Here is a 26,388-nt window from a genome sequence, read left to right as displayed (position 1 = left end):
CCTAGAAGGGTCATTCAGTACGGGAAAAATGCTCAAGACCATATCATGGAAGCTGCATCAAAACCCAGGTGTTCAAGACCTATCAAACTAGCTCGAGATGTTCCTAATAAGGGGCAAACCACCTTGGAATCCTGTCAATGAAGAGCGAACATTCATGACTAGGAGCACCTGAAGACCTGTCAGTCCGACCAAAAACATTTCAAGAATGGGGCAATCAGGGTTGCACCTCCAAACGCCAGTTTGATCAAGAGCATACCTCCTAGAAAAGGGGCACCAATATCAGTGAGTTGGCTAATCACTTCAAGACCCATTTGACTAGGGCAAGACAAGTTACACAAGGGCAACTCCTCCTCATACCTTCAAGGCGGCCAAGCCAAATCTAGCATACATCTACAACTGTTGAGTCCGGAATAGGCGTCGGGAATTATGTTAACACAACATCACCATCTTTCCACAAAAAGCCTTGTCACCGAAAAGCATTCACCGGTTCTAAACCAATCCTCACCCACTACAGGGGCATTCATAGTAACATGAAAATCATGGCATTAACCATCTTCATGCATTAATCATGTCATTTCATTCTAGCAAATCGACATCACGCATTAATCATATGCCCCATACCACAAACTCAATAACCTCACAGCCAGACAGCAAATCAAATACCCTCAAAAGTCCAATCGTTATTGGCACACACTCAAAAGCCCAATCGTTATTGGCACCAACTCAAAGCCCAATCGTTATTGGCACCCACTCAAAAGTCCAATCGTCATTGGCACACCCAAAATCCAATTGTTATTGGTACCCACTCAAAAAATCCAATTGTCATTGGTATCCACTCAAAAATCCAATCGTTATTGGTACCCCCAAAGTCCAATTGTTATTGGCATCTCTCAAAAGTCCAATCGTTATTGGCATCCCCCCAAAGTCTGATTGTTATTGGCATCTCTCAAAAGTCCAATCGTTATTGGCATCCACCCAAAGTCCAATTGTTATTGGCATCTCTCAAAAGTCCAATCGTTATTGGCATCCCCCCAAAGTCTGATTGTTATTGGCATCTCTCAAAAGTCCAATCGTTATTGGCATCCACCCAAAGTCCAATTGTTATTGGCATCTCTCAAAAGTCCAATCGTTATTGGCATCCCCCCAAAGTCTGATTGTTATTGGCATCTCTCAAAAGTCCAATCGTTATTGGCATCCACTCAAAGTCCAATCGTTATTGACACCAATTCAAAATCCAATCGTTATTGGTACCCTCAAAACCCCAACCTCGTTTGGCACCACTTTGCAACTTAATCACCGTTGGCAATGTTTAGGCCTAATTGTCATTAGCACTCACTTTGCAACCTAATCACCATTGGTCACATTTAATCCCAGTTGTCATTAGCACCAGTTCGTAAAAATTCAATTTCTACGCATCCCAATAATCATCACATGCACTAGTCATGCATTCCACTTCATGCATTTCATTACATGCACCAACAATGTGCCCAACAAACAAAGACATATCATGCATATCATGAGTCAACAAATTCATCTGCGTTAACTTGGCATCTTTAGGCATTAAAACATGCATAAACATTCATTGCATCATCCAAAGCATGCATGCATAAAAGCAGATTCACAAGGTTTCTCCCCGCAGAGTACAACCTTCAGTTTTCAACCACGAGCAAGTTGAAGTCACCTTTTCCCCAGCAAGTCTGAATTGAAAGATGTCCAGCTTTCTCCCCAGCAAGTCTTTCGAAGAATCCTCAGACAAGATATCTTAAAAGGACATCCCCAACAGAATCTCCTAGAAGAGCATCACCTCATCAGTAAGGATCAACCTTCGGCAAAAGTGGCTGAACAAGATTATCTTATCCCCAATAGGATCTTAAGATCACTTTACTTGCAAAACTCTCAAAGCGGAGTATTCAAGTTGCAAAACTCACAAAGCGGAGTATCCCAGATTCAAAGCTTTCAAAGCAAAGTGGAGAACAAGTGTTAGGTGTCGAAACTTACAAAGTGAAGTGGCGAACAAATTCAAAAGTTGGTTGACCTTCAGCGTGGGCGGCTGAATAAAATCAAGAAAATCGATTGACCTTCAGTGTAGGCGGCTGAATAAAATCAAAGGTGGATTGACCTTCAGTGTGGGCGGCTGAATAAGATCAAAAGAAGATTGACCTTCAGTGTGGGCGGCTGGATAAGATCAAAACAGAAGATTGACCTTCAGTGTGGGCGGATGGATAAAATCAAAACAGAAGATTGACCTTCAGTGTGGGCGGCTGGATAAGATCAAAACAGAAGATTGACCTTCAGTGTTGGCGGCTGAATAAGATCAAAAGAGGATTGACTTTCAGTGTGGGCGGCTGGATAAAATCATTTTCAAAGATTGACCTTCAGTGAGGGCGGCTGAATAAGATCAGAAGTGGATTGACCTTCAGTGTGGGCGGCTGGATAAAATCAAAACAGAAGATTGACCTTCAGTGTGGGCGGCTGGATAAGATCAAAACAGAAGATTGACCTTCAGTGTGGGCGGCTGAATAAAATCAGAATCATCTCTACCTTGAGTATCCGGCTTTTCCAGGGAAGTGGATCTCATTTTCTGTCATCATTAAACTTCTTTTTCTCCATAAGAGCAAAATTAGGGCATTCGTATTTAATTACCTTGCACCTCAAGATTATGAAGACAAAGGTCATTCGCACTCATGGGTCCAAGATAATTAAATAGGGGCAGCTGTCATACCCTAATTTTGTCCTACCTTTTTTTTTTAAAAAAAAAATTTAATTTCTATTATTATTGTTGTTATTATCAAAAAAAAAATAAAAAAATCAAAAAGAATAAAAAGAAAAAATAGGGCTTCACGTGAAACACTTGCAACAACAACTTTGCAGCATTTCCTTCTCCCATTCAAACAAATTTTTTTTAACCTTTTCCCAAATAAAACCAATCATCCACCAAGAACAAAAGATGATGTTTTTCATTCCCATTTTATCTACCAAACCCTAATCCTTTCAGCATAAAGGAAGGCTCAAGTCAGAGGCGATTTTTGGGGAGGAAGAGAGAAGAGAAAAACCAAAAAAATCTCATTTTTTCATCACTTTTCCAAAATCCGAAATTGACTCAAACACTTTCTAAACTTCAATCCTCTTCACCCAAAAGCCTCTAAACACTTCCAGTAGCTTGAAACAACAATAAAAACGAAGGAAAACCGTCAAGAGGAGCTTACTCAAAGTTCAAAATAGCAAAGAGAAGAGTAGGTGTTAACCCACCAAAACAAAGCTCGAAACCAGTAAGATTCTAAACGCTTTTTACTCCTGAATATCATATGAAGCTTTTCCGACCCTTGATTTCGCTTAAATCGTACAAATGTGAAATTTAAAGTTTTTTTTGGGTTTTAAAGTTTCGAACTTTTTTGAGATGCAAACATCTTTTTGAAAAATCTAAGTTTGTTTTCATGATCTACACGAGATTTCAAGCAAAATGGAATTTTATTTTATGATTTTTGGTTAAGAATTGATGAAGTTGTTGTTGTACCGTTTTGCTTTTGTTCATCCATGGCTTCTGTGTTGTGTTTCTTCATGCAAGCCTAAAGAGGGTGAGGAAGGAGATGATGAGGTGGCAGCGTTCCATTGGCTGCTGAGTCTCCTTCCTGTGAGCTTTCATTAGTTTAAAACATGTCTGTTGGATCTGGTGAAAGGCTGAGATCTGTTTGATTATTTTAAAATCCAAGCCATCTGATGAATCAGAAAACTCAGATCTATGAAGCCTATCGCGCACCCTGATCCTGATGACACGTTGGATCATTTTTGTTCTGTTTCTGTTTTTTTGGACGCGTTGGGCCTGGGCTTGGTGTTGCAGTGCTGTTGCTTCACCCCCAGAACCCATTTTCGCACCCCCAGTTACGTTTTGCTTATTTTTTAGTGCTTATTTATATAAGTGCTTATTCAAATAAGAGCTTATTCACATAAGTGCTTATTTAGATAAGTGCTTATCATTTGGAAATGATTATTTGAGTTGTTGATTAATTAGTCAATTAATTAAACACTTGATTAAGTGAGTAACCATTTAAGTTGTTTGATTAAAAGTGCTTAAGTTACTAAGTGCTTAAATGGTTAAACACTTAAATAAGTGATTATTAATTAGGTGATTAATTAATCAAAACCTCTCAAGCTTATTTTAATAAGTTCATATGCAATGTTTGGATTGTTTACTTGACTTAATACTTTTATTTCAAGTTTGTTTCTCAAACGCACTTCTTTACTTGAAAAACCCCACAATTAAAATAAATGGAATGAAAAAGGGTTAGTCTGACGTATGGCTTTCTTCCCCGAATAATTCGAGACCCTGACGTATGGCTCGTGACTCGAATTATTCTCATTCTTATTTTTTCCTAGACAATCACGATTAAGCAAAATTGACCGGTTGGCAAAGGCTTCAGTCCATGCATATGTCTATTGTTATATTATGTCTGCTTGGCTTGTTTTTTGTTTATCTTGCTTAAACTTATCAAATCAAATCATAATTGGAATGAAAAAGGGTTAGTCTGACGTATGGCTTTCTCTCCCCGAATGATTCGAGACCCTGACGTATGGCTCGTGACTTGAATCATTCTCATTCCCCAACGCTAAAAAATATTAAAACACTTCATCATCCACTTCATCTTTCCTTTTGATTTTCTTAAATCAAATAAAAGAACTTAAGCATAATTAGAGTGAAAAGGGGTTAGTCTGACGTATGGCTTTCTTCCCCGGATAATTCGAGGCCCTGACGTATGGCTCGTGACTCGGATTATCCTCATTCTCGGACGTTTTCATTAAAACTCCTAAAATCAACTCAACACAGTCAAACCTTTTCTCTGCCCACGCGCGCAGTAAAAGTAAAACTCTTTTCATAAAACGGATGACGTTTTCGTCCTTTCTCCGTTATACAAACCACGCTTAAGCCTCCAAAGTGCGAGCATACAAGCAGCGTTTACATACGAGAATGCGACTTAGACGTCATGCGTCTAAAAACAACCAACCCACAAACTTTTTTTACCCTGAACTACGAAACCCTGATTTTCCCATTGCACCTGGGAATACGTAGGAGCAGGATTCAACATCTTGTCGGGCACAATAATAAAAAACAAAACCTTTTTCCCCGCGTCTATAATAACATAAATAATAATAAAAACAAACTTTTTCTATCGATGAAGCAAGAAACGAGTAATCAAGCAAACATTAAAAAACACATTAAAGCAAACAAACATTTCCCTCTAAAAGGTTCCCGTTGAGTACAACGGATGTGAGGGGTGCTAATACCTTCCCCTCGTATAACCAACTCCCGAACCCTTTTTTCTCACCCCTCAAGGTTTTCTCGATATTTTCCTTTCCCTTCTTTGGGCTAAATAAAATTCGGTGGCGACTCTGTTTCTTTTCGAGTGTTCACACTCGAGGATTTTTCGCGCCGCGACAGCAGCGCCAATTCTTTTTAAATTGCCAAGAAGTCACAAAATAAGGCGTGCAAGCCTGGCAGTACGAAAATCAACTACAACAAAGAAGGGCGAGTCATAATGACGCCGAATCATTTACAATCGCCAAAAAGGCAACAGGCGAGATTGTTGTCAACGCCAACGTAAAAATGCAAATACAACGGAACAGGCGAGACGAATCGCGAAAGACGAAGAGGCGAGATTGGTGACAACGCTAGCTTGAAAATGCAAATACAATGAAAAAAGAGGAAGGGCGACTCGCTAACTTGCTCAAAGTCGCCAAGAAACAATGACAACAATATTCAAAGCCACAAATGGCGTACATCAAGATATTCAAAAGTCATAGAAGGGCGTACAAATTAGCTAAGAAATATCAACAACAAAAGGAAGGATAAGGCGACAAGCAAACGAAGAATATAAGTCGGCAACAAATAGGCGACATAGAACAACGCCGAGGCATAATAATCGCCAAGTGATTTCAATTAAAAGCACTTCGCCTTCCCGAAGCCTCGTGCTTGGGGGGCTGTGTACCGGGCCATGGACCAAAAGGTGATTTGTTAAGGCCCAATACAAAGAAAGCCCAATGGGAGCATCTAAAGGAGAAGCGTGAAAACAACCATGAAAAACACATGATAAGCGTGATCCACCATAACTTGGAAAGGAAGGCAGAAACTTGGAGAAGAAGGAAGAAGCTTGGAGAAGAAGGAAGAAGCTTGGAGAAGAAGGAAAGTAACCGCCCACTACCCATGAATTCCTCTCCAAGCAAGGCAGTTATCAAGCAACAAGAGGGAGATGTTTTGCCTATAAATAGGATCTTCTTCAAGAGAACAAGGGGATTTTTTTTTTTTCACTGATTCTACATAGACTCACTCTCATCATGAGAAACCACCATATTTTCATTATTGTAAAGTTAATCAATTTTTTCTTTCTGATCATACTTGTATCCATTATCAATCTTGAATAATACACACCCCCTATGTTTTTTACCAGAACACTTGGCATGTCTCGTGCTGAAAAGATTTTTGTTTATATATATATATATATATATATATATAGGGGGCTGCTAATTTAGACCCAGTTGGGTCTAAATTAGCAAGGTGCACCTTTTGAGTTGGACAAAAATACCCATTTTTTAATTTTTTGGAAGAATAGAGCAACAGGGGCATTTCTGTAATTTTCTGCAATTTTACACGCGCCCCCCACTTCTTTTTCCCCCCCCAGGACACGTGTCACGCGATTATAGGACAAAATTCAGGCGCGTGCACCACACGCGCCGACAGGCGCGCGTGGGTGGAAGGATGGGAGGAGAGAGAAACTTTGCTTTTGAAAAAGGAAGCCACGTGTCACGCTATTATTGGGTCTGCGTGATTTTTTTCATTTTATACTTTAAACTCGATTATTTCGTCGTAAATTAATTTTTTATTTTTTATTTTTTATACCAAAATTCATAATTTTTTTTTCTGTACAAATAGAGACTTGGTTTGTTTGATTTGGACACCGAAAAAAAAACGCAATTTTTCACCACTTTAAACTCGATTATTTCGTCGTAAATTAATTTTTTATTTTTTATTTTTTATACCAAAATTCATAATTTTTTTTTCTCTACAAATAGAGACTTGGTTCGTTTGATTTGGACACAGAAAAAAAAAACCCAATTTTTCACTACCTTAATCTCATCAAATAACTAATAATCAACTTACTGAAACCATTTTACCAGCAAAATGGTTTCAGATTACAACTCTCTGAAACCATTCTACCAGATAAATGGTTTCAGAAGCAAACACAATTAATAAATTACTCACTGAAACCATTCTACCAGTAAAATGGTTTCAGAATACAACTATGTGCAACCATTCTACAAGCTAAATGGTTTCAGAAGCAAATAACTAATAATCAACTTACTGAAACCATTCTACCAGCAAAATGGTTTCAGATTACAACTCTCTGAAACCATTGTACCAGATAAATGGTTTCAGAAGCAAACACAATTAATAAATTACTCACTGAAACCATTCTACCAGTAAAATGGTTTCAGAATACAACTATGTGCAACCATTCTACAAGCTAAATGGTTTCAGAAGCAAATAACTAATAATCAACTTACTGAAACCATTTTACCAGCAAAATGGTTTCAGATTACAACTCTCTGAAACCATTCTACCAGATAAATGGTTTCAGAAGCAAACACAATTAATAAATTACTCACTGAAACCATTCTACCAGTAAAATGGTTTCAGAATACAACTATGTGCAACCATTCTACAAGCTAAATGGTTTCAGAAGCAAATAACTAGTAATCAACTTACTGAAACCATTCTACCAGCAAAATGGTTTCAGATTACAACTCTCTGAAACCATTCTACCATATAAATGGTTTCAGAAGGATTTCGGTGTCCAAATCAAACGAACCAAGTCTCTATTTGTAGGGAAAAAAAAATTATGAATTTTGGTATAAAAAATAAAAAATAAAAAATTAATTTACGACGAAATAATCGAGTTTAAAGTAGTGAAAAATTGCGTTTTTTTTTCGGTGTCCAAATCAAACAAACCAAGTCTCTATTTGTAGAGAAAAAAAAAATTATGAATTTTGGTATAAAAAATAAAAAATAAAAAATTAATTTACGACGAAATAATCGAGTTTAAAGTATAAAATGAAAAAAATCACGCAGACCCATTCATATGCTGACACGTGGCTGCCTTTTTCAAAAGCAAAATTTTCTCTCTCCAGCTTATAATCTAGTGTGGCGCAGACAGGATGATCTGATAGATCAGGATGATCTGGGCTGTCTGATTGATCAGACAGTCTTAATGAGATCACATCTTGGCTGTCTGATGGAAATCAACGGTCTGTAACCATGGTCCTTCCGTACGCGCGCGACACTGGATCCACGTCTATTAATTGTTTAAGAAGGTGGGGCGCGTGATGTTATTTTTTTTTTATGTAAAATTACAGAAATGCCCCTGTTGCTCTATTCTTTCAAAAATTAAAAGAATGGGTATTTTGGTCCAACTCAAAAGGTGCACCTTGCTAACTTAGACCTAACTAGGGTCTAAGTTAGAAAACCCCATATATATATATGTTCTGGTAAAAAACAAGGGGGTTTGTGTTATTGATCAAATGGTGTGATTACACTCAGTTCAATCCCAACAACCCTGGGAGTTTTATAAGTCAGAATTCGTCCCTTTACAAATGAAAGTGAGGAGCTATTTATAGAGCTTCTAGTCTTCTTCTCCAAGCAAGGGCTCCTAAAAATCCGATCTTCAGCGCCTTTTCCGGTGGTGCAGCGTGAAAGTAGGAATAAAACCTTGGTCTCCAAGCCATGGCAGTTTCAAGGAGTTGGTTTCTTCATTCCCAAGTTAATCGCTAAGGCAGAGAAGGATGAAGATATTTTGTTATCGTACGTAAATCCATCTTATGGGCGGTATCCTTCATTGTCTACCTCGCCCAGGCCTTATATCGCCAAATGGACACCTAGAGTTTAATTGTTTTGGGCCTGTTTCCTTTCTCATATTAATTTGGGCTAGTTTGATTTTGCCTTTAAGCCCATTGCCCAGTCCACAGCCCCCCAAGCATGAGAGCCGTAGGAATGAAATGCTTAAGTACAATTCGAATTTCCCTCCATAATTCTTGGCGCGAAGTTACATCCTCTCCCACTCCCTGGCGCACGTTCCTCTGTTCGTGTATAATCCTCCTCAACCGTCTCCCCACTAGCTATTGCCACGATGAGATTTCTTTGTCTATAAATGAAGCGTTCAATGCCCCGATTAACTCATTCCTTGTTGTTCGCTAACCTTTTAGACTTCTCTTCCACATTATGTCTCCCAAAAATCCTCCTTTTGAATGCGGTCAGTCTCCCGCCTCTCCGGTTATCAAGCGGCTCCGTCGCATGCTGACCATCAATACTGAAGACTTGATGGAAGATTTTGGCGAATTTTCTGAATTCGTCAAGGAGCTTAACGACTACTGCTGGAGGTTGACCAAAGAAGAGAAACGCTTTCTCGATAGTGTGCTTCGTCTGGAGAAGGAACTGAAGGATAGTGCATCCTTTGTGATCGCTGTGGAAAATGTGAAGGAGTGCCACGCCGAAGTCACTGAAGCTGTTGACAGCCAGATAGAGATTACGAAGGAGACTATGGGTGTGCAAGAGGAGATCTTGGGGATATGCTTCAATGAGGAGCGCAGAGTGGATGATCGTTTGGCGATGCTGAATAAGGAGATGAAGCCGCTGGTGAAGAGGAAAAGGGCTCTTCAAGGCGAGATTAGGGATGACATTGCTAAGTTGATTTCCCGGCGCCATTCTTTGGTGGACCTTCTGGACAAACAAAGCGAACTAAGGGAGGATCTGAAGCCTATTGACGAGAATATGGTGAAGGCGAAGAGGGTGAAACGGGCATTGGAGGAAATGCACCGTATCGCCGTTGCCGATGCTGGTGAATTGGGGGGTTCTACCGTGCCCTGAAGCCTTTTGTTTGCTCATCTTTCCGTTTTGTGTTTTTCTTTCTAGTATTTGTAATTTGCTTTCGGATTTTGGGATCTTTGTTATTTTGCTTCTGTTTTCTTTGCTTCCGTTGTATTTCCTTTGTATGAATTTGAATATTTAAGCAATTTCCTTTCTTTCTATGTTGCTCTTCTGTTCCTTTTAGTACCGTCTCTTTTTGCGGTCTTTCATAACTAAAATGGGTCAAATTTTGACCTCTGGGAAACGTAAAAATGGCATTTTTCGAGATAGTCAAAACTTGGTGGTTGCAACCGTCCAAGCATTTGCTACTATCGTTAATAACGATGTTAAGCTAAACACTGACTATAAATATCGCCTGCTGAAAACTCGAATTTTTATCCTCTTGTTTTGAATCTTGATGATGGAAAATAATAATGCGAAAAAACCTGTTGCCAGAGATACTCCGCCTCAGCGGAGGAAGAAAAGAGTTGAGGTTTCAACCTCTAACTCCACTCGCTCCCGAAGGTCTAAGGATGTCAAAAAGGTGGAGGTTATCGTTCTTTCCTCGGATACCTCCGATTCTGGTAGTGGTGACGAGGATTACGTTTCGTTTCTGGAGACCTATGTTCCTCCTGAGCTTCGCGCTTCCTCGTCCAGTGAAGAAGAGGGGTCCCGGGTCACCGTGGAATCCAAGATGACTTTCCCTGAGCCTATGCAAAAGGATTCGGAGTCTGATTGATAGGATTTTAGGATTTCTCCATGTAGCCTTGGTTTCTCCTCGTTGTACTTTCCATTTTCTGCTAATAATAAAGATTTTCTTTCTTGCTTTGAGTAGAATGCGTTACTTTGTGTTTTGTCTTTGCTTTTATTTTATGTCCTGCCTCTCCTTGATTTTTGGCTTTTTTCACGTTGGGCGTTGTCCTGGCGTGGCCCTCCCTTTAAAGGCGTTATAGTTAGGCGTCTCGCCTATAGGCGTTGTATTTGAACATCTGACGATAAATCTTCTATGATTTACTCTTGGGATGTGCGCTTTGACACGTACTTGATCCGACGACCCGTATGACACTACTCGTTCGAACCTTATACTTTCGAATCGACGTTAGGACTAAGGTTTATAAATAGGGAGTTTTTGCTCTTTTCCTTCCTTCCATTCCTTTTGCAACTTCTAACCTAGTTCTGCCCACTTGTCTTGCTTTTCGTAACTTCGGTATAGCTTCATTTCTTCCTCTTCCAACTTCGGTGGGGCTTCTCAGTTGTTTTTGAAGACGTCCTTTTCTCTCGGCTTTGAAGTGTTACCCGTAAGGTATTTTATTTCGTACCTTTATTCTTTTTCTTGATCTAGTTTCGCTCAAAGGAGGAAAACCCTAATTCATAGGTTCAGAGAATGGTTATCCTGAGGGAGTTAGATGAGAATGAGGGGAGAATCTCGGCCTCTTCTCCTGGTTACTTTGAGTGGGCGCGACAAGTTCGCGCCCATTATACTAGGGCAAACGGCGTTCTTAATAGCCGGGGATTTTATTCGGAGTTGTGGGGTTTTGATGTTGGAAGCAGTAGCGATAGTGACAGTGATAGCGATAGTAGTAGCGGTAGTGATAGTGATTGTGTCATAATTTCCCCTTCCTCTTTCACAGGAAAGCGGAAAAACCCTTGCCGAGATTTGGTGGTTGCTGGCTATACTCCCGTCACCATGGAGGTTCCTTCAAAATACACTAGTGCGGAGATGGTGATGAGCTTTAGGAAAGCCGTCAGGCTTACAGAGTCCAGACATGAGGAGTCTATCATCACTGAGCCGGTCCGAGAAGATGAGTTTGTCTTTTTTAAGAACGGCACCCCGCCGGATTACTTTTATCTCTATACTGGCGTGATCCAACCTCTAAACCTCTGGCTTCCTTTTACTTCTTTCGAAGCGGAGATGTTGAGGGTTCTTAATGTCGCCCCCACTCAACTTCATCCTAACAGCTGGGCCTTCGTAAAAGCCTTCGAGGTGATGTGCCTAGGTTTTGAACTGGTACCCTCGATTGGTGTTTTCTTCTGTTTTTACCATATCAAAAACCTAAAACCCCAGACTATGGTTTCTCTTAGTAGTCAACCCAATCATCGCCTCATGAGTCTGTACGCCTCCAACTTCAAAGGCTTCAAGGACTCCTTCTTTAGGGTTCGCAGTAGCGACCAACTTCCTGATCTAATGTATGATGAGATAGGAGATCCCTTGTTCCCTTTCTACTGGACTGACAACCCTAGGCTTATAAAGGGAACCATCTTTGAAACTTTGAGTGACTTCGAGCAGGACATTGTCCACTTTCTTGATTCTTTTGCTCTTATGGACACTGCTGATATCCTTAGATGTGAGGGTAATAGCGAAGCTTTGACAGAGTATTTACGTAAGTGATGAACTTGGCATGTATGCATATTTCTTTTTATTTTAATGTTGATCTTGCCTTATTACTAACCTGTGTTTTTCTGATTCCTTTATTTTTCAGAAAGAATGAGGACCATTTCGAATGAAGAAAGACTGGCGTTCTTGGCGAAAGCTCGTCAACAAAAAACCAATCCTGCTGCTGGCGTTGCCGATCCTCTGAGGCAGCTACAAGTGGAGGAGGCTGGAGTTAAAGAGGGACGGAGTAAGAGAAAGCATGACGGGCGCATCCCTGTTGAGATTCCAGGAAAGGCGGCTGCTAAAGAGGGTGTCGTCCCGCCACTTAAAAAACAAAAAACTGAGAAGACTATCCAACCAGCTGGAGATGCCGACAAAGGCAAAGGCGTAGCTTCTAGTTCTTCTCAGCCTCCCTCCCAAGACGCCGATGCCGATGCTCCTCTTACCTGGAGCTCTTTTGATCCCTTTGATTTCATTGAAAGGGGAGTGACTATGGTTGGCGATATGACTCGCTTCACCAACACTCCTACCGCAGATCTCAGGAAGAAAGCTTTGGAATACGAGGTGAAGGGCACTCTTCTTAATTACTTGCTGACAAATCGCCAAGAACAAGAGGTCCAAGAGGCGAAGCAGAAGGTGAAGACCGTTGATGACAACCTTGCTGACATTGAGAAGAGATATACTGAGACCAAGACTAAGTTGGAGGCAGATATTAAGAAGCTGAGGGATAGCCAGGAGAGCGAGGCTGAGAGGTTGAAGAAGGAATATGAGGATAAGCTGGCGAAGGTGAAGGAAAGTTATGCCGCCTCCGAGACCAAGCTGAAAGAGAATGCTGCTGCTCAAGATGAGGTGATTTCTAAGCTTTCTAAAGAGAAAGATGCAGCGGTGTTCTCCGTGGGGAGCTTGGGCGAAGAGAAGGAGAGGTTGGAGACTGACGTGAAGGAGCTTCAACTGTATGCTGCCAACCAGTATGAGGAAGGCTTCGCCTATGCCCTTGAGCAAGTCAAGCTTCTTTTCCCAGACCTCGACGCCAAGCGCTTAGCTGAAGCTGATGCGATGAACCAGATTATTGACGGAAAGCTTGTTCCCTATGTACCTCCCAGTGAATGATATGACTTTGTTTGTAATGATTTTTGTTCTCGCCCTTCTGTGGCTTTTTGTAACTATTTTGTATGCCCTGTTGTGGCTTTGAACAATTTGCCCCTTGGCTGGGTCCTTTATAAATTTCTTTATTTGCCTGATTTCTTCTCTTCATAACTTTATGGATTTGCATTACGTTGAGAGGTAACGCCTTTTGTCGTTCTTGCTTAGGAAACTTTATCCTTGCATCTGCGACATCTTCGATTTTCTATAATAATTGTAAATTGATACAAATAACTTTATACCTGTTGTTTTTTGGTGGTTGCAAATGATTTGGCGTTGTGATGAATCGCCTTGCTTTGGTTATGTATAAGCTTTTTCTGGTGGCGTCAATAATCTCGCCTTTCTTCACTGTATCTTTTTCTGACGTACCCAACTCGTAAGACTTACAGGTAACGCCAAGGCTTTGCAACCTTTTTATTTTTCTTTTTCTGACGTACCCAACTCGTAAGACTTACAGGTAACGCCAAGGCTTTGCAACCTTTTTATTTTTCTTTTTCTGACGTACCCAACTCGTAAGACTTACAGGTAACGCCAAGGCTTTTCAACCTTGTTTAATTTTTCTTTTTCCGACGTACCCAACTCGTAAGACTTACAGGTAACGCCAAGGCTTTTCAACCTTGTTTAATTTTTCTTTTTCCGACGTACCCAACTCGTAAGACTTACAGGTAACGCCGAGGCACTGTAACCCTTGTTTAATAAATTTTTTTTTTTCTGACGTACCCAACTCGTAAGACTTACAGGTAACGCCAAGGCACTGTAACCCTTGTTTAATAATTTTTTTTTTCTGACGTACCCAACTCGTAAGACTTACAGGTAACGCCAAGGCACTGTAACCCTTGTTTAATAATTTTTTTTTTTTTTTTTTTTTTTTTTTTGACGTACCCAACTCGTAAGACTTACAGGTAACGCCAAGGCACTGTAACCCTTGTTTAATAATTTTTTTTTTCTGACGTACCCAACTCGTAGGTGACGCCAAGGAACTGTAACCCTTGTTTAATAATTTTTTTTTCTGACGTACCCAACTCGTAGGTGACGCCAAGGCACTGTAACCCTTGTTTTTGGTTCAGCGCTCACATCTGAGTTGATCTTTAAGTAAAGATTCAGAGCTCAAGTTTGAGATAACCATTTTTGTTGGTTCAGAGCCCGTAACTTAATCAGGTTGACCTTTATTTGGGATATGCTGGAAGATATAAACTACTAGAATTTTGAAATTCAATGAGCCTCGATAAAAACCCCCGTTAAAACAGGGGAAAAGAGTGTCTCATTGTTTTTTATTTATTTATGAAAACGGTTCTCATACATCATTTAAAAATATTGCTAAAAGAAGAGAATGGTTTTACTTATTCTTCCACCGATAAAGTGATGCTCCGTGATTAGCTATAGTAGAACTTTAGGTTTGCTACGTTCCACGTCCTTGGGAGGATTTTTCCTTCCATGGTCTCTAGGCGATATGCTCCTCCTTCGAAAGCTTCTTGCACCCGAAAGGGGCCTTCCCAGTTTGCTGCGAACTTTCCTCCTTTATCCTTTCCCATAGGTCTTTTCAGCACGAGGTCGCCTTCTTGAAAACTCCTTTGTTTGACTCTCGTATTATAACGCCTAGCGGCTCTTTGCTTTATGGCGAATTCCCTGAAATGCGCTCTTTCTCTTCTTTCCTCGATCATGTCTAGGTTCTCTTCCAGAGCTCTGTCGTTCTCTTCCTGCGTCGTGGTTTCTCTGCGCCAACTAGGAGGATTTATTTCCACCGGGATCATCGCGTCCGAACCATAGACCATTGTAAATGGCGCTTCACCTGTCGAGGATTGGGGAGTGGTGTGATACGACCAGAGGATGGGTGAGATGTGGGCTACCCAAGCTTCGCCTTTACTATCTAGCCTTCTTTTTAAGGCTCTTAGTATCACCTTATTTGCTGACTCTGCTTGTCCGTTAGCTTGTGGATGCTCCACTGATATAAAGGTGTTTTTGATTCCCTTGCTTCGACAGAATTCAACGACCTTTTCGCTAGCGAATTGTGTACCGTTGTCGGATACGATGTATTTGGGCAATCCAAATCTGCAGATGATTTTCTTCCAATAAAAGATTTTTACCTGTTCCGCCGAAATGCTGGATACCGGCTCTGCTTCAATCCATTTTGTAAAGTAGTCTACGGCGACGATGATCCATCGCGCTTGTTTATAGCCAACCGGAAATGGGCCAACGATATCTACACCCCACATGAAAAAGGGCCAAGGGGATAACACTGACTTCAGTGGCTCCCCCGGAACATGATGCAGGTTGGCGTGTCTTTGGCATTTGTCACAGTTTCTTACATACATGGCGGTATCATCATGTATATCTGGCCAATAAAATCCTGCTCTCAATATCTTTCCTGCTAATGCTCTTGAACCGATATGACTACCACATGATCCTTCGTGTACTTCATTCATGATGCGCTTGGCTTCTTCAGTACTGACGCATAAAAGGAGGGGGGACGCGAATCCTCTCTTATATAGCTTATCCCCTACCATTGAATACCATGCCGCCATTTTCCTCAATTTAAAAGCCTTTTCCCTTTCTTTCGGGAGCTCATCCTTTTGGAGGTACCGGATAATGGGCGATCTCCAGTCTTCTTCTTCTATTACCATCATTACCTCTTCCCCGTTGATGCTGGGAGTTTTTATGGTTTCTTGGATAACGGTTCTATGGCTTCCTGGTTTTTTGGTGCTCGCCAACTTTGACAATAGATCTGCTCTCATGTTTTGTTCGCGGGGAACGTAAACTAATTCGAACGAATCGAAATGCTTAGCTAGGTTTTGCACCTTCTCCACGTATTTGATTAACTGCGGCTCTTTCGTTTGAAACTTCCCTGATACTTGGTTGGTTACCAGCTGGGAATCACTCATGGCCTTTAGCTCTTTTACCTCCATATCGCTTGCCAACTTCATTCCTGCTATCAAAGCCTCGTATTCCGCTTGGTTGTTGCTAGCTTTGAAGGCGAAACGTAGTGATTGTTCTATCATCACGCCATCCGGTCCTTCCAGTACTATTCCGGCTCCACTTCCTCGCACATTGGAGGCCCCGTCAACTGAGAGTGTCCAAAACGCCGTTTTCTCTGTTGTTGGCGGAGTAGACATCTCCAATACAAAATCAGCTAGTCTTTGTGACTTAATGGCCCCTCTAGGTGAGAAGGTGATGTCAAATTCCGATAATTCCACGGACCACGCCACCATCCTTCCTGCCAAGTCTGGCTTTCGGAGGACGTTCTTGATAGGGTAATCTGTTTTAACCACTACCTGGTGGCTTTGAAAATACTGCCTTAACTTTCTGGCTGTGACAACTACCGCGAGAGATAACCTCTCTATTCTTTGATACCTTGTTTCTGCTCCCCTTAAGGTTCTACTTACAAAATATATAGGTTTTTCTTCGCCTTCTATTTCTTGAACTAGAGCTGAACTCAAAGCTCTATCCGAAACTGCGAGATATAGGTAAAGGGTGTTACCTGGTAATGGGCGTGTCAAGATGGGCGGTGATGCCAGGAACTCTTTTAGTTGTTTGAAGGCTTCTTCGCATTCTGGCGTCCAGGAAAATCTCTCATTTTTCCTAAGAGATGCGAAGAAGTGGAAACCCTTTTCGCCCGCACATGATAGGAATCTGGATAGTGCGGCTATTCTGCCTGTCAAGGTCTGTACTTCTTTCACGGATGTAGGGCTCCTCATGTCTATGATGGCTTGGCATTTTTCGGGGTTAGCCTCTATTCCTCTGCTGGTGAGCATAAACCCTAAGAATTTTCCGGCTTGTACCCCAAAGGAACACTTTGCTGGGTTTAGTCTCATGTTGTACTTTCTTACTGATCCCATGATGTCCAACAGATCATCATCATGGCGACTTCCCTCGGAAGTTTTTACTACCATGTCGTCGATATATACCTCTAAATTCTTCCCTATTTGCTCAGCAAAAACCCTGTCCATCAACCTTTGGTATGTTGCTCCCGCATTCTTCAGTCCAAAAGGCATGACGTTGTAAAAATAGTTGCAGGTATTCGACATAAAGGCTGTATGGCGGGCGTCGGAGGGGTTCATCTTTATTTGATTGTATCCGGAGTAGGCGTCCATAAAACTTAGCATCTTACACCCCGAGGCGCCATCAATTAACCTGTCTATGTTAGGTAGGGGATATGGATCTTTGGGACACGCCTTGTTTAAGTCTGTGAAGTCCACGCACATTCTCCACTTCCCGTTGGCCTTTTTCACCATGACGACATTTGCCAACCATGAGGGGTATTTTATTTCTTCGATGAATCCTGCTTCCTTTAGTTTCTCTACTTCCTCTGCTATAGCGACTCGTCTTTCTTCTCCCACCTTCCTTTTTCTTTGGGAAACTGGTTTTGTGCTGGGTGATATTGAAAGTTTATGTGTTATCACCCCTTCGTCAATCCCTGGCATATCTGAAGGTTTCCATGCGAATAGGTCAGCGTTATCCTTCAAGATTTTGATGATTCGTCTCCTCTCCTCGCTGGGCAACGCTGTTCCCAAGCTAGTTGTCTGGTGAGGGTAATCGCCAATTTGAACCTGCTCCAGGTCTTCTATAGGGCTTACCCTTCGATCTTGGAATTCCTCCCTTGGATCCATATCTGCGCTCTCTATCATGTTTATGCCGCCTGGAGTTGCGGCTTGTCTTCTTTCGAATTTCCCGCTTGCGCTGGAAGTTCGGTGTCGTATCTTTAAGCTAGACTCGTAGCACTTCTTGGCGAGAATCTGATCGCCCCTTACTGTTCCTACTCCCCCATTCTCGAGGGGGTATTTTATTGCTAGGTATAAAGTGGACATGGCCGCCCCTAATGCGTTAAAGGCGGGTCTTCCTATAATAATATTATAGGAGGTAAAAGGAGTTTTAACTACCAGATATCGCACTTTGATAGTTTTGGCGTTGCTGCCTTCTCCAAACGTGGTAAGAAGGGAGGCGTAACCCATTACGTCCACTTGTTCGCCAGAGAACCCAACCAGGGTTCCGGAGTATGGTTGCAATTGCTCTTCTGCTAATTGCATGGCCTTGAAAGCTTCCCAGTACATAATGTCCGCTGAACTCCCCGAGTCTATCAGTACTCTTTTTACATCACAGTTCAAAATTTGGACTTGTATCACTAAGGGATCATCGTCATGGGGTGCTACCTCCAAACCATCCTTTGCCGTGAATGCCAAATCCGGTATGTCTAATGGCTGAGGTTGACTTACGAGGTATATCTCCGAGATGGCTCGGCGTACATACCTTTTCCTTGCTGAGCTTGATTCGCCCCCGCCTGAGAATCCCCCCGCTATTGTATTCACGGAGATTCTCCCCTTGGGAGGCTCTCTGTTTGGCCCAGGAGGGTCTCGTGGCTCCTGCCGGGGAACTTTTGGCACGACAACCCGCCCTTGGGCGGCGTCGTCAATAAATTTGCGAAGGTGTCCGCTTTTGATTAGTTCTTCGATTAAATCTCTTAAGCGGAAGCATTTCTCCGTGGAGTGACCTCTACACCTGTGATATGCGCACCAGGCGTTATCGTCCAGTCCCATGGGGATGTTACTGGTTCTCCTTGGGGGGAGGTTTGCCAAACCAGTGGCCAGAATCTCATTTAAGACGTAAACCTTTGAGGCGTTTAATGGCGTGAAGTCTTCATTGGCGGGATGATTCCTGAATTCTCTTCTGGGCGGTTGGCGGTAGGGCTTCCCATGGTGCCTCTGCCATGGGTCTCCTTGGTGGCCCCCCGATTTTGGTCGTGGGTGTTCGGGCGCTCTAGTGGCACGGCCCACGTATTCCTTCTCCTTAACGTCTCTTTGCCTTTTCTCGGCGTTACTTTCTTCGCCCTTAATATAACACTCCGCCCTCTTGTTCACCTCTTGCATCGACGAGGCTGGCTTTTGGGCTAAGGACTCATTGAAATGTCCCGCTCTTAGCCCATTGTGGAAGGCTGCCACAAACATCTCCTGATTTGGATTTGAGACTTTGATGGTGGCTTCGCTAAATCTGGCGAGGAAGTTACGCAATGACTCGCCAAGGTTTTGGCGGATGGAGAAAAGACTGGTTGATGTGACTTTCACGTGCTTCGATCCAGCGAACTGGTGAATAAATTTTTTATGAAAGTCAGCATAACTCTCAATTGAGTTTCTTGGAAGGTTCATGTACCAACGCAGGGCGACATCCTTGAAGGTGCCGGCTAGTAATTTACACTTTAGATGTTCCGGAGCATTGATTATGGCAGTTTGTGTCCCAATTGCCATCAGGTGCTCCCTTGGATCCGTCTTTCCGTCGAAGGTAGGAAGGTGAGGAACCTTGATTGTTTCCACCACCTGGGCATCCCACAGGTGCTGTGCTAAGGGTTGTACGTCCATGACGCCCTCTCCCTCCTCCTCCTCCAAAATCAATTTCGCTTTTTCTTTCTCATTAGTTCTTTCGGCTTCTATGGCCGCAATCTGAGTTTGTAAGCGCCGAATCTCTACGACGGCGGCTTGCAGGGTGTTAACGTTAGAGTTGTCGTGGTTTTCGTGTTCTCCAGCCATGTGAAGATGTTTGATTTTTCGTCTAGTTGCTGTGATAGGCTGGGATCAAATGATTTTACCGCAGCCCCACGGTGGGCGCCAAAATGTTCTGGTAAAAAACAAGGGGGTTTGTGTTATTGATCAAATGGTGTGATTACACTCAGTTCAATCCCAACAACCCTGGGAGTTTTATAAGTCAGAATTCGTCCCTTTACAAATGAAAGTGAGGAGCTATTTATAGAGCTTCTAGTCTTCTTCTCCAAGCAAGGGCTCCTAAAAATCCGATCTTCAGCGCCTTTTCCGGTGGTGCAGCGTGAAAGTAGGAATAAAACCTTGGTCTCCAAGCCATGGCAGTTTCAAGGAGTTGGTTTCTTCATTCCCAAGTTAATCGCTAAGGCAGAGAAGGATGAAGATATTTTGTTATCGTACGTAAATCCATCTTATGGGCGGTATCCTTCATTGTCTACCTCGCCCAGGCCTTATATCGCCAAATGGACACCTAGAGTTTAATTGTTTTGGGCCTGTTTCCTTTCTCATATTAATTTGGGCTAGTTTGATTTTGCCTTTAAGCCCATTGCCCAGTCCAATATATATATATATATATATCATTTTGGTTCGTTAAAAAAAAAATTCCAACTCTAAGTTTGTTGGATTTTATAATGAAAAATAGACTAATTTATTGTAAAAAATAATATGTAAAATAATAATAAAGATACTTTTAAAATTGATACAATGAATCAATATGTTCCGATCGATTTTTTAGTAGATCAAATAAACTGGTCTAAAATTTCAATTCGGTCCACCTAAGATAATGTGTTAAACATGTTGGTCCGTTGAAATAACATGATAAAAAAAAAAAAACCTTACTCTTGAAAAATTCTTAAATGAAAACTATGCACATGTATGTTCTAGTAAAATCCGCCTAGGTCGGCAAGAATCAAACATAAGACATACAAATCTTCACAAGCAATAGAACATAAGTTTTTTTTTTTAATCTCTAGAGCAAGGATGAAGATAAATACAATAATTTCTAAACTAAGACATTGAACTCAAATTTTAATGAGCTCCCTCAATTGACGAATTATTCCAGAGAACGCGAATTGACGAATTATTCAGGAGAACGCGAGTTTGATTTTAGGTGAAAATAATTCTTGATCAGATTTTACTTACCTCGCAGCCGAACTATGAATTACTTAACCTCATATGAGAACTAGATGGTTAATACAAATATAAAATATATATATATATATATATATATATATATATATATATATATATATATATATATATATATATATATATATATATATATACTAATTTATAAATTAATTGTTCGGAAGAACTCGAATTCAATTATTAATGGTAAAATTCTTGGTCAGATTTTAGTTATTTCGCGGCCGAGTTATGATTACCGGGAACCCCTCTTCCAAAACTAGAGAGTTAATAAAAAAATAAAATACTAATTCCTAGTATTGGGGTGTGGCTAGTGCCTAGCTGTATAGAATTTATAAATTCATCCTTGTTTGACATTAAACAATCAAGAGGTAACTAGTTTTTAGCCTCAAACATGAAGAAAATTGAAACTAGTTCTAAAATCTCTCTCTTGAATTTACCTGAATCAACTTTAGATGTAATTTTAGAACTCCTTTCACCAATAGAACTCATAAATATGTCTAAAGTATGCACTTATCTAAGAGGTAAATGTAGAAGTGATCATTTGTGGGACAATCACATGAAGCATAAATGGGGAAGAGTCTTTGGTCATTTTGCTTTCAAGGAGTGGCAATGGCATGTAACAATAATAACAAAGGAAGAAGGAAGTGTATTGAATCAACAAATCAATATTCTTAATGGATCACTTGGGAGTTTTAGTGGTTCATGGCCTATGTTATGTGTTGGATCATATTTAGAAGAGTGCCATAATTTTAAGAGTTTATTATTGGCAAATCATTTTATGATGGCTTTGTATTTGTCACTAGAGAGTGGCAAATTCTGGTTTCCAGCTCAATTATACAGGGTAAAGGCTTCAATTATATCTTATTTGAATGAATTACCACTTTTCTTTTTCATATCAATTATCTTATTTGAGTGAATGAATTGTTTAATCCATGAAACCATATAATTTTTATGGAATAGAATCACATACAGTTACTTCGTGTTGTTGTAATTAATTTTAACTGTTCGATTTTGAATCAATGACAGGTTATTTAGTACTGATTTTATGATAGTGTAATATGAATCGATCCATCTCAAAAAGATAGTTGAAATGTTTTACTGTGTGAAGTGAATTTTAGTCTGAATTTCGATATGTTCATGACTCCTTTGTTAGCTATAACTCCAAAACTTGACAACTTGAGAATTTACTCATCATATTCCATCTTTAAAAAGTCGCGAGTTTTCTTCTTTATTAATTAATTAATTTTATTTTATATTTTTTCAGGGATTATATGTTCATGACGCCTTGGTTAGCTATAACTCCATAACTGATACCTTCAGAGCAAGGTACTCGCCAATCTACTAATCTATTGTCATAATTTTAGGGTTTGTTAACCTGTGCTCTTAAAACATATATTAAATTTAAAAAATTTATATTGAGAAAAACATTTTAATTTTTAAAAATTTGAATCTACTCATTTTTAAGATGAATATTTTTATATTGAATTCTAAATGTTGAAATATAGTAGATAGATAGGAAGGGTCATTTAGTATTTTTTTTTTATAAGCGAAGGGTCATGGGTCATTTAGTTAGTCAATATATTGATTTGGATCGGTTGTAGCAGTTGCATGGAATAGGGGATCTCGATCGTTGATCTATAATCCAATGGTTCAAATTTACACAATATAAATTTAATAGTTTAATACAATATTTGATCTCGACCTTTTATTTTTATCGGACAGCCAACATGTGTTAAATCCAAATTCGTCATTGTATAAAGTAGATGATACTAATTTGTAACCATTAATCATTCATTTCAATTTTATCACTTTCCATTATCATTTCAATACAAATTTTTTAAGTTTTTCTCAATGATTCTTAACACTTAATATGTACTCAGAGACATGTTAGTATTTTCCTTAACTTATTTCTTTTAACTTGTTAAATTTTGTGATAATATTAATGGTTGTATAAATTTGATGAGTTAATAATTTGATTATATATTTCAGTCATAAAATAAAATTTGATTAAAGATTATATAGTTACCTAAATTGTGTAACTTTTAGGACACGTAGTTGGAATGGAAGGATTGTGGGGAACGATCTCCACTGGGACAAGCTAAGATTTTCTCCAGTTGAAACCTCTTCGTGTGTTCGCCACGTGTCTGATTGTTTTCAAGAACTAAAGCCCGGGGATCATATTGAGATCCAATGGAGAGGAAACACTCAAGCTCCATATGGTAGGTTCATTTTAACCTCTCAAACACTAATATTTTCAATTATAAAATAAAAATTTGCATTTTCAACGATTTGATTTTTTTTTTTAGCGAACAACGATTTGATCTTAATCAAACAGACATCGATCAATATCATGACTATGCTGAGAATCTTTGTAGAGGGAATATAAATTTGACTTCACATTACTTTACTAATTAATAATAGTAGTTTTAGCTTTATCTACATCACAAAGTAAAAAATTTGATTTTTTCCTTCACTGTACTCTACATTTCTTTCCTAACAATCTCTATTTTCAATATCTTAATATCATTCTCTCTTGATTATTTTATTGTTTTTTAATGAAAAGATTGTAAGATTAATAGAGATATATGTAGACGAATAATGAAGGAGATGATCTAAATTCACAAGGTAATATAAATTGCATGCAAAGAGGGAGCTCTCTCATTCCTTTTCAAAAAAAAAAAAAAAAGGGGAGCTCCTTGGGGATTAGGGTAGGTGGGTTTCGTCTCTAATGTTTTTTATGGGTCATCATAACTAGTGCTTTAAGAGCATCCACAATTGAGATACTCATTTTTGAGTACTTAACTGGACCTCACGTGTACACATCACTCATTTATAATTTTTTAATAATAGTACCTAATAAGTATCTCTCCAACCCAACATCTCTTAAAAAGTTCTAAATAGATCCTACCAATAACACATCTCACAAATAACTTACATCATTATACATGAGACCCACAAAAACAAAATAGGTACTAATACTTATTGTAGAACCGGTACCTATTATATACTCAAATGAATATTGCTCCAATGGTAGTACTTAATAAATATCATGACTACTTAATAAGTACACCATTGAAAATAGTCTAAGAAAATTTTAAAAAATAAAAAAAACTAGTGCTCTAAGAATATCAGTTAATATGTTTTTTTTTTAAATTTTATTATATTGTATATATTGCATATTTTATTATATTGTATAATTCTTTTATATTTTATTGTGAAATATAAAAATTAATGTCTTAAAATGTAAAATTTAGAATTTAAACGGGGTCTTTTCTTGCTACAAATACAAAATAAATATACTAACCATTTGACCAATTTTGTTTTTTTACTGAGGATTGAACCCATAACCTAGGGCGTACTACCGGTAAAACCCCTCACCACTAAACCATACTTAGTGGATTTACCACTTGAACAATTTTAATTCTATTAAATATTGTAAATAAATAATTTATTATATTCATACATTTTTTTAATTTGCTATTTCCACCTACAAAATTATTTGAAACTCCATTCTAATAGAATGGTTTGCAGATTGGTGGTATGCTGTTATTGGTCACCTGGATTCTTGTAATGAGAATGAGAATTATTGCCTTTGTCAAAATTCTGGTGAGAAATCTATTTTGCATCAATCTGTATAATATATAGTTTTATTTTATGTATATAATTTGATTTAAATATTATTATATAGAGACCTTGGTGGTAGAGTTCAAGCAATACCCTCAAAGGTCAAGCATGAGAAAAGCAAAGCTAACCAGACATACTGAAGATTCGGCCGGAAATTATGGAGGAATTAGAAAGCTTCACAGTCAAGAAGAGATTCAAAAATGGAATGAGCTATTAGATCACCAACGATATATATAAGTGTCTAACATAACCCGATGAACATAGTTTAGTTGGTATGGACATTGCATGTAAAATGCAAGGACCAGGGTTCGAAAATAGAATATTAGATCACCAACGATATATACAAGTGTTGAACATAATGTATGCAAATTGCAAAATATATGGCTTTAGCTTATAAATGTGGGCTAATGCTATGGTGCACCACCTTCACAAGTGGTCTACCGTGGACAAGTGATCTACCGAATATGAATTTTACGAAATTCACTGTTGGATTGAAAGTTTATATCGTATAGATCATCCATAAAATTTTTAAAAATCATTTGATATGTTATTGAGACCCATCAAGATTTATGTTATTTAATAAACCGTTAATTTTGATGTGTCTCAATAACATATTAAATGATTTTCAATTTTTCTAAATTTTTCTATGGATGATCTATATGATATAAACTTTCAATCCAACGGTGGATTTTGCAAAATTTGTATTCGTTATAATTTTATTCATGACTGATCCACCATGAACCACTTGATAAAGTGGTCCATATTAGAATTTACCTATAAATGTCTCGTAGTGAGAGGAATAATTTGTTTTAAACTTGGCAAATTCAATCCTATGAATTAAATTGCTTATAAAAAAAAAAATCCTATGAATTAAATATTAGCGGAGATCAATGTGAACCCAACATTTATTGAAGTCTAAAACGAATGCCACCGACTTCGTTTTGGCCAGATGAACAAAAATAAGAGCCAATATTAAAAAGTCACACATATAAATGGAAGAGTCGAAGTTCAAACTTCGGTCGTGATGTCTGACTTAATAATTTCGACATTTTTATTAATAGAACTAGAATTTACTGACATATATAGAGTGTTTTTAAAGCTGATAACATACTTTTTTGAATGGTAAATTTATATTAATTAATAGATAAAAGTATAAGTACAAATGAAACTAAATCCCTAAAACAAAAATAAATTACAACAAAAGCGCCCAACCTCCTTTTTATACATACACTCTAATGTTCATAATAATATTATTTTTTTGTTACTAATAATATTTTATTGTAATTTAAGTTAAAATCATCTTTTGATGACTTTTGAGATGCTAAACATTTTAATTGTGTTAATAGCTGTCTTTTTATATTTGTATGATTTTTTTGTCTTAGATGAAGTGATAATCAAACTTGAATTCTTTCGAATAATCCGTCTAAGAAAAAACTTATTAATCAATTGAGTCTAATGTTTGGTTACTTTGTATCATGTTTAGTTGATGATTAGAGTGCGGAGCACTAAATATTGTTGTTTCCTGTTTAACCCCAAGCCCAACCATTGATATTATTTTTACTTTTATTTTGATAAAAGAATTGCAGTTTTATTGGTTTAAGGACATGATATTAAATTTGTGAATGCTAGTAATAAATTATAATTAGCATTTGTATCTGAATTTTAGAGGGTGTATTGAATTAGGATTTCAA

General features: G+C 39.0%; 2 protein-coding genes across 4 annotated transcripts; both read left to right on the top strand.

Moving 5' to 3' along the window:
- The first annotated feature begins 2,853 nt into the window (after window positions 1-2,853).
- Window positions 2,854-14,204, top strand: LOC123889245. Its single transcript, XM_045938497.1, has 2 exons — window positions 2,854-3,269; window positions 12,370-14,204. Exon 2 carries the CDS (start codon window positions 12,375-12,377, stop codon window positions 13,371-13,373), a length of 999 nt encoding a protein of 332 aa, XP_045794453.1. The 5' UTR covers window positions 2,854-3,269; window positions 12,370-12,374; the 3' UTR covers window positions 13,374-14,204.
- A 7,247-nt stretch (window positions 14,205-21,451) lies between these two features.
- Window positions 21,452-25,191, top strand: LOC123890634 (F-box protein At2g26850-like). Of its 3 annotated transcripts, none has more exons than XM_045940273.1 (5): window positions 21,452-21,914; window positions 22,338-22,399; window positions 23,129-23,292; window positions 24,593-24,679; window positions 24,762-25,191. In XM_045940273.1, exons 1-5 carry the CDS (start codon window positions 21,465-21,467, stop codon window positions 24,932-24,934), a joined length of 936 nt encoding a protein of 311 aa, XP_045796229.1. In that variant the 5' UTR covers window positions 21,452-21,464; the 3' UTR covers window positions 24,935-25,191. The 3 variants fall into 3 exon arrangements, with proteins under 3 accessions (XP_045796229.1, XP_045796230.1, XP_045796228.1); XM_045940274.1 differs by having other exon boundaries at window positions 23,120-23,292; window positions 24,605-24,679; XM_045940272.1 differs by having other exon boundaries at window positions 23,120-23,292.
- The last annotated feature ends 1,197 nt before the right edge of the window (window positions 25,192-26,388 follow it).

The sequence above is a fragment of the Trifolium pratense genome, linkage group LG6 (genome assembly GCF_020283565.1).
Source record: "Trifolium pratense cultivar HEN17-A07 linkage group LG6, ARS_RC_1.1, whole genome shotgun sequence".
Taxonomy (NCBI): domain Eukaryota; kingdom Viridiplantae; phylum Streptophyta; class Magnoliopsida; order Fabales; family Fabaceae; genus Trifolium; species Trifolium pratense.
This window is presented reverse-complemented; position numbering and strand designations above follow the sequence as displayed.